General features: G+C 44.2%; 1 protein-coding gene across 3 annotated transcripts in view; it reads left to right on the top strand.

Moving 5' to 3' along the window:
- BCR (BCR activator of RhoGEF and GTPase) overlaps positions 1-13,048 on the top strand; it is a 98,877-nt gene that overhangs the window by 4,256 nt on the left and 81,573 nt on the right. For 2 of the 3 annotated variants that reach the window (XM_018081960.3, XM_018081961.3), the window contains exon 1: positions 7-1,689. The exons of the other annotated variant lie outside the window; for it this stretch is intronic. In XM_018081960.3, coding sequence (XP_017937449.1) covers positions 180-1,689 — 1,510 coding nt within the window. In that variant the 5' untranslated portion in view covers positions 7-179. Of the gene's footprint in view, positions 1-6; positions 1,690-13,048 lie in introns of those variants that run through there. 3 annotated transcript variants of the gene reach the window in all.

Raw genomic sequence — 13,048 nt, 5'->3', positions numbered from 1 at the left:
TGCGAGGGAGGATCGCCGCTCGCCTCCCAGTGCCCCTGCATGGACCGTGAAAGAGACGCGCTGAGTTGACCCCGCCGGAGCTGTTTCTGCTTCTACATGTGAGATCCGGTTGGTTTTTTCTGTCCACCTCTCTCTCTCCAGCCTCCTTCTCGTATTCTCCAGTTACTCCCGTATGCAAAATGGTGGACCCTGTGGGGTTTGTGGAGGCTTGGAAAGCACAATTTGCAGACTCTGAGCCTCCTAAAATGGAGCTGAAATCTGTGGGAGATATTGAACAGGAGCTGGAGATGTGCAAAGCATCTATCCGGAGACTGGAGATGGAGGTGAACAAGGAGAGGTTCCGCATGATTTACCTGCAGACTCTTCTGGCAAAGGAGAAAAAAAGCTATGATAGACAGAGATGGGGTTTTAAACGTGTTTCTCAGTTGCCTGAAGGGGGTGCAGAGCAGCAGATCCAGGACCTGCATCATCACCAGTCTGCTGACCAAGAGGAATATGAAAAAAGCAAGTCACACCACGGGGAGGAAAAGTTCAAACCCAGGATCCCCTCTCTGCGGAAGCTGTCTACCCAGAGTGATGGGTCAGACCTGTCCCCTTTGGACAGCCCCCATCACGGAGAAGGAGAGCAGGACAGGTCCAAGTACTATGGGGAGGAGAAACTGAAGAGAGTTGTAGAAGATATGGAGAATCGCTGTGATACAGATGGCTCTCCTTCAAAACACAGGTCGGCTTCCACTCGTAGGCTGGTGGGATCTGCTGAGAAGGAGGGATCATTTGAACCTAAGGAGAGAGGGAACAGCACCAGTGTGGCAGCCCTGAGGTCCAATTTTGAGAGAATGAAAAAGGTTAACTCGCATTCTTCTGGAGATAACAAGGATGTTGTCGAAAAGCCCTTTTATGTGAACATGGAGTATCATCATGAGAAGGGTCTAGTGAAGGTCAACGACAAAGATGTTTCTGATAAAATAAGCTCCCTTGGCAGCCAAGCCATGCAAATGGAACGCAAAAAGTCTTTGCACTCCCTCCCTTCTAACATGGTACCCAGCTTCAGCGAGTTCCAGAGGCCTGCGTACAGGGGAAGGTCCTCGGAGAGCAGCTTTGGCTACGATGGAGAATATGAGGACGCTGAACTGAACCCCAAGTTTCTCAAAGATAACCTGATTAATGCCAATGGCAGCAACCGCTCACCTTGGCAGCCCATGGACTTCCAGCCGTATCAAAGTATCTACGTTGGTGGAATGATGGGGGAAGGGGAAGGAAAAGGACCTATCCTGCGAAATCAGGGCACAACCGACCAGGAAAAACATCTCACGTGGCCCAGGAGATCTTATTCCCCCAGGAGTTTTGAAGACATCGGAGGAGGATATACCCCTGACTGTAGCTCTAATGAGAACCTTACTTCCAGTGAGGAAGACTTCTCCTCAGGACAGTCCAGCCATGTCTCCCCCAGCCCCACCACTTACCGCATGTACCGGGATAAAAGCCGTTCTCCCTCCCAGAACTCTCAGCAGTCCTTTGACAGCAGCAGTCCCCCAACCCCCCAGTCTCAAAAACGGCACAGGCAGCAGCAGGTCATTGTGTCTGAGGCTACTATTGTGGGTGTACGAAAAACAGGACAGATCTGGCCAAGTGACGGAGATTTGCCCTCTGGGAGATGTCACCAGGACAGCTGTTTCCATGGGGATACAGGTGTGTATCAGCTTTTCGTTGAGTCTTTTAAATGTATAGAGCAGGGAATGGCATTGTGGAAAAGAATGGGATACCCTGGGTGAATTGCTGTGAGCAGGCAGCTGTTTCATGTGAGAAATCTGTGTTTATTTTGTAGTTCTGCTGTTTCAGGAAGGTCCAACAGAAGTATATGTCAGGCTGTGTTTTGGGAAGTCAGCCTGGATTCCCAGAAGGGTCAATTCAGGCCTCTCTGGAGAGAATCAGTGGAGTCCCATGTTAATGAGTTCTTAAAGTTTCAGTGTGAACACTGAGGTGAAAGGGGGCCAGAACTTTAGAAGGTATTCACCAGCTGTGGTAAATTCACCACCAGATCATTCCCTCCCTCGTATTTGTGCACTAAGGAGTAGTTAAACTCTACCTCAGAGGTGTTAGTGTGCCAACATGCTACAACCCGAGGGGTTTGCTGGAGCTTTCCCGATAATGATGCTGCTCCCACAATCTTGTTTTTTCCTGTCTGTATTAATTGGAGTGCTCGTTTCTCGTTCTGTCTTGTGTCAGCCTTCAATTAGAGCTGATTGGAGGCGATGATTGTGCAACCGTGTTCTTGAAGCTCTCTGCTATCACTGAGCGAGGGAAGAACTTGGAATATTAGGAGGCCCTGAGGGAAAGATGTTAATTCAATTTCAACAGAATCACAATTTTTGTTTGGGGAAGAATGGGCAATGTTTGAACCCGTTCCTGTGTAAGCCATTCAGGCATGCAGGTGTGTCTGTGGAATCACAGTGAATTTATAGTTGGTGGAAGAGGCATACGAGGAACTATGTTAATTCAGATAGATTTATTGAATGTATGTGGACATCTGAATCTATTTAGCAAGGCAAGGCACAGGATGTAAATAGCATCTTGTGCTAACACCAGTAGTCATTTATGCAGTAAATGAAAATCAAATCCAGGAATGAAAAAAAATAAGAATGTTTGTTTTGACAGACTTCTGTAATTCTAAATCTTGAGTTCTCTTTCGGGTTTTCTTTGTCTCTTTGAATCTCTCATTTTAATTAGGTGTTAATGTTATTTGTCAATGGGACCAAATTCCTGAAGTAGTAGGTGAATTGAGAGGCCTGTCAAATGTTGTCACTTTTTCAGGTTGTGTGAGTTTGCTGTATTAGTTCTCAGAAAAGTAACTTTGCTGGAAGGAGATGCCTCATTCTACTCTCCCTGCCAGTTATTTTTGCCAGCAGTACTTTTGGGAGCAACAACAGAGGGAGAACTCTTCCCTGCCCCACCACCATCCTCATATCCCGTTGTGTTATTGGAAGGCTGGATGGTTGTGGTGGATGTTCAGTGTACATGGAAGCTCTGCAGCCTGTCCTCACATCCTTCCTTACCAGGCTGGATGTACATCCCTGTTTTCTCTCTGCATTCTTGCTGGTTTTGCTGCCCGTTTGTATCTGAGGGGTAGCACTTGCAGTGCAGGGGAGAGGCTGGGTCTTGTGCTCCTTTGAACTGAGCTGCAGCCATCTGTCTCTGCTCTTGTTTACTGATGCTCTTTAGATGACTGGGAAGCCTCCTGGCAGTTTCAGTTCTTGCAGAAGGAAACAAAGGGGCAAAAAATAACAAGGGTTGATAAAGCTTGAGGATAAATTCAGCTTTGATAAAGGCAATAGATTATTTTAAATAATTTAGCTGGGATCCAGTGATAAAAAAAAAGGGCTGTTGAAAAGTTGAAACACTTACAATTCCTGGTTGTGCTGGAAAGCTTTGTGTCTTGTTCCTGAGGATGACCACACATTGCAGGCAAGGACAGAATGTAACTGATCCACCTTCTGCTTTCCTCAGCAAAGGGGGTGACATGGCAAGCTTAGCAGGAACTTTCACCAGATGGCTAATCACTGCTGTCTTGCACATTAGCGGGTGGCAACTTTTTACTTAACCAAAAAGGCTTATGCCTTCGGGAGGAATTCTGTGTTTCTGATTAATTCCTACTGAGCATCATTTTATACGAATTGTATTTCTTTCCTGATTAGGAAGAATTTTGATCTGAAACCAACTGGCAGAACCTCTCTTTCATAAAACAAACAAAAGGCACGAGAGACTCGTGTGTGATTGGCTGGCTGGCCCCCATTCCCATCTACCATGCTCTGATGAGGATTGTTCTCCATCACCATATGACACAGAAGCAGTTCACAGATCCAGACAGCTTTTCCCACACCTGTGGTTCAGTCACTGGTTCTGCCAGGCTTCCCTGAAGTTCTGCTTGAACAGAGTGCAAGTTCGAATGACAGGTTCTGGCCAGCCTTAATGTTGATTAGCATCAAGTGGGGTTTGTTCAATAGTGTTTGACTTCTCTGTGCATTCAGATTTCTCTGTGCTTCCTGGCTTTGCCTTTGATGGCTCTTCCCATAATAATGCTGAATGTGCTGTGGGCAGGTGCAATGTGACATTTCTGTCTGGATCTGCCACCCCAGTGCACCTTCAGCTTGGCCAGCAGACATGTGCTGCTCTGTCCAAATTATTTCAGGAGTTCACAGACCAGTGATGTTTTCCTTTTGTATTACAAAAAAAGGACCTCTCAAGTGAATGAGGTCCAAGCCAAAATGTGAATCTGGGTTCTTGGAGATGGGTTATCAAAAACTTTACATCAGACAAAGGTAGTAGGCTTTCAGTTTTTTTCAAGGAGCAGAATCAGAGCTTCAGGGTTGAGATTTGGTAATAGCTGTACTTTCTATTAAATGTACTTAATAGAGCCTGGGCAGAGATATTTATATTAGGATTAATTATGTATCACTAATTTCCTGTAGTGGGAATAGAAAAAAAAATCACATCTTAACTTTGCATTAAGCTTGAATATCTTTACTATGATTGTGAAGGAAGAACAAAATTTTTAAAATTCAGCCTACTGTTAAACATTAGTTGCAGACACAGACACAAGAAGAGCCTGTTTTGCATTTGTGCTTATAATCAAGGGGAAGTCTGCACAGTGCTGTTGTGGAGTGTTGGGGCCTCACAATGGCCTTGGCTGGGTCAGTTTTTAACTAGTGGCAGTTTGCTAATGAAGGAGCACACTGGAGTTGTTGCTTGGCTTTGTAGCTTGCTTCATACAATCAGTGCATGCTGTCTCAGCTCTGTGTGTGAAATGATTTTATCTCATAACAACATGGAAACTATCTGGACTCCACATAAATAATATTTACCTGCCCAGCTGCTTCCCTCAAGGTGCCCCCGTAGTGACTTCTGTTCATGTCAGGAGACTCGATGGTGCTCTGAGTGTCCTGCCAGGCTCTTTCTCTAGACAGCCACCAACAACCACAGTGCTCAGTGCAAGGTCAGTTTGGGATATGTGTCATTTAATTCCATTGGGAGGGAAGTTTTACTTATTTTAGCTGCTACTAAGCGTGGGAGTGCTGAATGTCCCTTTCAGGAGAGCATGGAACATTCTTTATATTTTTAGTGAGTTTGATGTAGACAGAGAAAAGAGTGGTGAAATTTATGCATGTGAACTGCAAAACTCAAAATTCCTGTTATCTCAGCAGAATGCCATTTTAAAGCTTCTACTTACCTAGAGCTGTAGGTTCTTCAGTTTTTGTGTGCTTTAAATGCCTGACCAGATAGGCAAGCATCTACATTTCCTGCTGTTAAGCTAAACCTTGACACTACTTATTTGCAAAGCCCCAAGAAAGCATGCAGTGTTTCATCATGGAAGGGCCTTGTTCTGTACCAGTTTCTGCAAGGGTCTGTTCCTGAGTTATTTGAATCTTCTGAGGTCTTGGACAAGTTCCTTCATTCTGCACTTCTTCAACTCACTACTGTATTCTGTGGATTTTAGTTTGAAGATGTCGTTTGAAAAGTTCTTTGCAGTGTTTTAGTGGTTCAAAGACTCCTGAGGCAACATGCCAGTCCTGTTTAGAAGCACCACTTTCCTTTGAGCAGCTGAGGCAGACTTCAGTCCACTCTGTAGTAATTCTTCCTTCTGAGGGGCTGAAATGTGGGAACTTCCATAATGTGCAGATTGTTTGTTAATTTTAGAGTCTGCTGGCCACAGGTCTGCTTTCCATCTGTGACTTACGTTGGATCAATAATGAGGTTTAGATATTCTCTGAAACTTGTTTAGTTTATTTTGCTCTTACTTGCTGTACAAGTTTTAATCCTTTGCTGTGATGATCAGTGGATTTCCTAGGAGCACTGATGCCAAGATGCTGTTTAAATGCAACCCCCCACCCTACCTTGCTTTTCAGCGATTTAGTGGCTTTTGAGATTTTTGAGATTATCAAGATGCCTGTGCTACCACTCCCTGCTTCTTAGTCAGGGGGAGTGAAGAGCTCCCTCTCTTTCTCTGACAGATTTCTCTTTCCCTCCAGCTGAGTTTAATGGAATCTGTGGAGCTTCTGCTTTATGTCCCCAGTGATTATAGTGGACTCTGAAGTCCTGTTGGTCTTGTTCCTTCTTCCACAACAGTTGCTAATGTTGTGGCCTACCATAGGTAATGGCATGCAGATAGATTTTATTTTAACTTTTCTTAGGTTCACCCCAGATCATGGAGTTTTTCCAGCCCAGTGTTCAGGTTCTCCTGCAATCACAAAGCACCTGCCTTTGAAATGAGAGTGTAAACCAGCCCAGATAGCTGTTGTCTGGTACTGGGAAGCCCTGGGGAGTGCTGGTGTCACCTCATGTGTCTGTGTGAAGCTCATTGTCATGGTCCATGACACAGAGGTTGAAGTGAGACTGACTTTGCTATGGAGTGAGCAGACAGAGAGCTGTGAATTCTGCAAGTAAATAGTCAGGTGGAAAGCTGCTTATCCCAGCCTAAGTACCAACAGTCCTCCAGTGGTTTCTCTGGCAGCAGAGCTGAGCTCACTGTGCAGCTGCCATTGCTGTGGGAGGGCCTGGGCCCATTGCAGGCAGCCAGTGACCTGTGGCTGGGCAGGTGAAAGACATTATTAGTGCAAGCCTAAAGTTTGGGAGTGTTGCAGGAGCTCAAGTAGGACCAAGCTGCAGCAGAGCCCCGGGGATACCCCTGGTGTGATGAGCACAGACTAGAATGCTGTGCTGGCTGCCCAGACCATTGGAGCTGGGTGATTTGCCAGAGCCAGGGGCCAGAGCCCTAAAGCTTAGCAGTGAGCACCACACAAGATGATGACAAAGAAAGCGAGGAGCTTGCTAATTTGTGGAACTAATTGCTCTACCATCTTTCCTAAGTGCTTCCATTTGTCTAATATCTCTGGTTTGGATGTTTGGATAAAATGCTGAGTACTATGTTCAGTCACTTCTTCATTGACAGCTTCCTTTTCACTGGCACCACAAAGTTTCACTGAGGCCTGAGCAAAAGCAGTAAAAAGAGTTGAGTGGAGTGGCACGTAGATATTTTGAATAACAGATTTGGGACAGAGGAAAAACGAGGTTTCATTAGAAAATCTGTTAAACCTTCAAGTGCGGAAATGCTTATTTGAATACTGGGCAGCACACTACAGCTAATGATACTGACTCTTAGAAGTGTTGGGGGTGGGGAGTGTGATTTGTAATCCAAATTTGGCATTGCAGGCGGTCTAAAAGATGGGCCAGCAAAGGAGACAGAAGCCTGTGGAGGTTTGGGTCCCAGTAATAGCCTGGAAACAGTTCTTCTTCCCGTTCTAGCATGTTGAGCAGTTTGCTCTCTAATGCCTTCCCTCTCTCCCCAACCTCTTGGGGTAAACAGTTATCATGCAGAGGCAAGGGGGACCTGTATTTCAGCTTCAAGGAATTTTGGAGGTCAATCCATAAAGGGTAATGAGGTGAGACTTGGCAAGCTGTTTGAGAATTGCTCCATTTCAATTACCACAGGGAAGCATATTGCTGTTCATGGAAATCAGTGTTGATTGGAGGCACAGCTTATCTGGAGCTTGCTTTCCCCCAGAGAAACCAAGACCAGCACTTTGGGGTTTTTTGACTGTCTCCTCTTTGATTTGTTCTGCCCAGTCAGATAAGCTTGCAAAGAATAATAAGGGCCTGATCCTGTTCTTTCCCTGGTGAAATGTCATTGACTTTAGTAATCTTTTGCTGGCACATGTAGGAAAATAAATGATGTTCTGGTGCAGGGTCAGTGGCAGATGTATAGAGGGGTAGACTGCAAGGGACAAGAGAAATGCTGGCATGGATCAGCTTGGGTGAAGTGCATGTGGATGAAGGACTTCCAAAACAACAATTTGAGTGTCTTGGGTTACAAAGCAGGTTTTGGCCAGCTCACTGATGACAAAGCGAATTGCTTTCCTGATTGTATCTTTAAATTACATGTGATGTGAAAGTAATCATAAACTGTAAGTAAAAACGTTGGTCTGTCTTACTGCTGAGACAGTTTTACAAATGCATAACTTCTCTAAACTTTTTTCAAATTGTGCTGTATGTGTTTTAAACAGTAAAATTGTCCTGTGTAGGACAACGTGGAGTATTTGTGTCACAAAATCTGCTTGCAGTTTACAAATCTTCCTGTTACTAAAACAACAAAGCGTGTCTCCCTTTTGTCTGCTTCCCAACTGCCAAAATGGGATTTCTTAGACCCTTTCTTAACCAGGTTATGGCTGATGCAGTAATGAGATTATTGCAAATGTAATTGGAATCTCTGCTTTAGAGAAAGCTCTGCCCAAATGTGGCAGCTGGAGCCGAGTGAGTTGCTCCTGGCTACATGAACACAGGAGGAGTATGTCTGTGAGAATCCACAATGATTGTGCCCCGTAGGAAGAGGGAATTAGTAAAGTTGGTGTGTTGGTTTACTGAACTGTGCCTGTTGGTACTACAGGCCCTTTGCATAGTTGTTATCTTCTGTTATTTTGTTATTTGCAGTCATTTCACTAATCTGTGTTACTTCTGGATGGTTTTTTATTAATTTTATAACTTCATTTTATGGAGGATAAGGATTCTTTTCTAGTAGAATAAATCCACCACAATTTTCCTTCTTTTAAAAATAATTTATTAAAAAAAAAAACCAAACACCCTATCCTCTTTTGGAGATTATGCACAGGTTCTGAAGTATCCCAAAGCCCCAAATTAATTGCAGATTGGTCTGTGATCACAGCACAGCAGCAACTGTAGCAGGCTGCTGTGGCTCACACAGTATTATCTGAAATCTAAGCAGTCAGCTTTCACAGGAGTTACTCAATAGTGAGCAGCTCGTGTGTTTGGACTCCTGGATGTGTGGGGAAGTGACTGTGCAGCCTTGGCTCACTACATGTGTTTCCTTCTTAAGAACTTTAGAGTATCCTCCGCTCAACACTGAAATGCAGCTCCTTCTCTGATGGGATATGTGCCAGCTATTATGTTATCAGCAATTACACACTCCCTTGGCTGCAAAGCTGGGGAAGGAGTGCCCATTTTGAACCCTCAGTATGGGTGAGGCTGGAGCAGACTCTGGGTGTTAGGACAGCTTTAAAAGAACCCAACACACAAAAAGCCACAAAAAAACCCAACAAAACCCTCAGTTGCCTACAGTCACATCCGTGTGTTCTTTTAAAATGGGCCACCAGCTTCCTAGAATAATCTGTTCTCAAGAAAAATACCTCATTCCCTGGAGCATCAGGCTTCAAATGTGTCTGAGCTGCTAAAAAGTAAATGTGATTGGTCTGTTGTCACTAGGGAGGTGTCACACACACACACAGCAGGGATTTGCTGCAGCTCCATCGCACGCTATGACTTTGCCCAGGAAGACAGTAAAGGCCTGGCTGGGCTCAGGGCTTCCCAAAAGAGATTAGATTATGGTGCTTAGGATGAGCCAAGGCACAGAAAACATGTTTCTGTGGCTGTGAGCATCCAGCTGCCTCAGTTCACAGCTCACTGCCTCATCTCATTTCTGCTTCCTGCTAACCCAGATCTGCTCCGGAAATTTTTGCACGGTGGTCTGAAGTGACATTACCACACGAAGCCTCAGAAAATAATATGCTGAGGAAGTGAGTTGATCACTGTTGGAGCAGTTGTGTGTGTTTTCCTCTGTCTTTGCCCTTCACCTCTTCTGCAGACCCCTTTGTTTGAATCCTTTGAGGTTGAATGAGTGTGGGAGTTCCCTTCCCCTGGGTAGGACACTTTTGCTTTACATTCCCCTGAGGTGGTCATTGAACCTCTCAGTCTGACAGGGAAGAAATCACTGACATCACTCTAAGAAAACATAATAATGCCTCAATCTGACAACTGTCTTTGAGGAAATTGTGGCATTTGGATGAATATATTTGTCCTTGCCAGCTGTCCTAATTACTTACTTGAATTTGTGGATTAGCCAGCGGAGAACATCCAGTTGTAAACTTCTGTTGCAGTTCTTCCTTCTAAGCCTAATTGTGGTGGATACCAAACCCAGTGCTTTGCTGGGACTAAAGGTGTCTTGTGTAGGTGATGGCATCCTGCACCACATCAGTGCCTGCAGTGAGGAGCAGCACATCTTACACTCTGGTCCTTGTATTACTTTTCTTGTTTTCCTTTAATAGAAGGCTGATGAGTGAAATCTGAATTGCGACAGTTCAGTTTTTTCTGGCAAGAGGACCAAGAGGTCCCCATGCTCTTTTCTGATGATAGGGATCAAGAAAATTCCATGTTTTCCCTTTGGTGTTTCAGGTGGAGTATTGAGCTACAGGCCTGACTGCCTTGAATTGATCTGTACTGACTGACAGGGAGGAGATGCTGATTGCGATTTTGAGATTGTTTACATGGTCCGATGCTCTTGCCATTCAGTTGAGGGCTGGGTTCTGCTTCATGTGAGAGTAGAAGCTCTCTCACATCTTATGAATTTATATGAGGGTATCCTGAAGACCATTATTTTCCACTGCCCTGTATTCTTAAGTGATTTTTGAACACATAACCCAGAGAATGCAGACCTGTCACTGCAGCCATTTAGGCTTTGGGGAGGCACTTCCTCAGTTTGATTTGCAGGATTTCTTGAAGGTTCTCCTAAGCACAACTGAGCACTTCCACAAAATCATAAGCCTTTCCTTTTGCAGTTGTTGACAAACCATGCTCCTTTGTTTAGAAATATTTATATAGGGTTTATACATCACTTTGACCCTTCCTAATCCACATTGATCCATCACAGCAACTTCTGTATGCACGGAGTGAAATAACTTCATTAGTAACGTGATGGTCAAAGGAGAGGGTATTAAGGTGGGGGATGTGTATCCCAGGAAGATGTAGGAGGCAGAAAATCCTGTTGCAGCCTCCATTTCAGAGTGAGGGGCACATCCTGGCAACTCATCTCAGCAGAGTTTTAGTAGATGGTTGAGAGTATCACGCTTTGTTTTGGGCACTGTCACCTCGAGAGCTCCGTGGCAATTGATTTTATCTTTATGGTCCTGCTGGTGTTCAGTGTCTCTCACCACTGAAAAATTCTGAGTTGGACTGAAAAGGTCCACCAGGAGGTGAATGGTGAGATAATGCTGACCCCAGCAGAGGAGACAATCTGGCACAGCTGAGGTTAATAAAGAACTAGTTGTGCCTGGATGAAGCAGGTGCCCTCACCTGTGCTGTGGAGGACAGGCAGGTATTGGTGCATCAAATTCAGCTTCCAAGGGAACCCTTGAGTACAGCCAGGGGACTGGGGCACTGAAGGGACACCACCAGTACAGTTCACCTGGTAAGATGCTAAGAATATGAATTCCTACCATGCAGTCACAGAGCTGGTCAACTTTCTATTACCAGAGTTTTTCTCTATTGCTAAAAGGGGCAGTGTTCTCATCAGGAAAAAATATTATCAGGAAAAGAGATGTATGTTTGGAATAACTAGCAAGGAAGAAACAAGAGAGTTTAGTGAATTTTTTTTTTCTTGGATTATTGTTTTTATTATATTTAGCAGTTGAACACACCAGTGGCTACTCTTGAGAGCTCTAAGAGTACCATGGGAAAGAGTTGATCCAGATCTTACCAATGCCAGGGGATTTCTAGTGACTGTTTTGCTGTGACTGAAGCTCCCCAGCAATAGTTTGTTTCTATATAAGTACCTGAACCAGATTTTCTCAAGATATCTTGATTTTGAAGTGTGGGCTTGATCTCTGACTTCAAAAGAGCTGATGGGGTTTTCACAGGCCTAGGTTATAAATGTTTTAAAACTGACCTGCATGCAGCTGATGCTGTTGGGTTTCAGCAATACTGCTGTGGCTGAGAGCTGGCTCTGAGCTATGCTGGGCAGGCAGTTCAAAAACAGAATTCTGGTTTAAACTTTCTCCTACCTCTTAGAGAACTGTGTTAGCTGTCCATATGCATCTGCCATGCCTCCTGGATGGGTGCTGGGGAAACACTAATGCAGTTTGGAAAGCATTTTTACCTTCTTTAATAATTCTTTTAGTGCTGCACTGCATGTGCCATCTTAAAGGGGGAAAACGGCAAGAGAATGTGATCAAGTGGGGTTTACATCAAAATACTGAAATGTGTGTTCTTTCCACTTTGCTCAGCCCTCTGAGACAGGATTCTCTCAAAACGTATTTTGGTTAGGTAGGAGTTTTTTGGTGTGCATGTAGAGAAAAACATGTCTGTTATGTTTCCAGAGTATCTGAGACAGCAGCAGAAGGTGCCTTCCTTGAGCTGATGGTCTGTAACCAGCTGAGTCGTGTCACACGAGGGGATCTTTGAATGTGACTGACCTGTCGTGCGTGTTCAGCAAACGTGTCCTAGCCCTGACCTTGACTACCTCCAGTTTGTTCAGGCTTGAGCACTGACCTATACATAATTTGTTGTGGTCTCACCGTCTGTTCAGACTAAAATACACACTAATGTGAGCCAAGCTCTGCTTTGTTTTGGGCTCGATAGGTAAATGTAATATTTATACTGCAGATAAAGGGTTACACATCTTCCCACAGTTAGTGCCTGCCCTCCATCCCAGTGCTTGTGTGAAACCTCAGTATTTCCACTTAAAGCAAGGAAGGAGACTTGATTGTCTGTTATGTAAGTGTGTTCTGAATATATGTGTGCACAAGAAAAATCTGAAGAGGGAGTATTTTTAACTCAAGTCTTTTATTCTCTATATAGGTGTTTCAGACTGGTTTCAATGTATGCACTGATGCAAAGGTACAAGCAACCTTAGAAAGTTCTACCTAAACTTTATTGCAAACTTTTCCTTTTAAGCAGATGAACAACTGGTTAAGGAAACATTCTGATGCTAAAACTGGTTTTCCCATTAATAGGCACTTGCCATGTAGGGCTGATGTACATTGCAAACAGTCCTGTTTAATAGTGCTTAATAGCTGGTTGCTTTGTGGTTGTGTTTTTTTCTTGGTAAGGAAACGAGTCATTTGCAAGTTTTTTTCCAAACATATGTGAAGGATGAAAAGTGAACTTTAAAAGAAAAACAGCCTTAGGTTTATAACAAGCTTTTATCTCAACATAGTGATTTGCATAAATAAATTTCCAAGTGTTTTAATGAGGAAATATGCAGCTTAGTCTT

Source organism: Manacus vitellinus, unplaced genomic scaffold, assembly GCF_001715985.3.
Source record: "Manacus vitellinus isolate BGI_N305 unplaced genomic scaffold, ASM171598v3 scaffold_58_pilon, whole genome shotgun sequence".
Taxonomy (NCBI): domain Eukaryota; kingdom Metazoa; phylum Chordata; class Aves; order Passeriformes; family Pipridae; genus Manacus; species Manacus vitellinus.
Note: the sequence above shows the minus strand (reverse complement) of the source record. Positions and strands in the feature narration are given on the sequence as shown.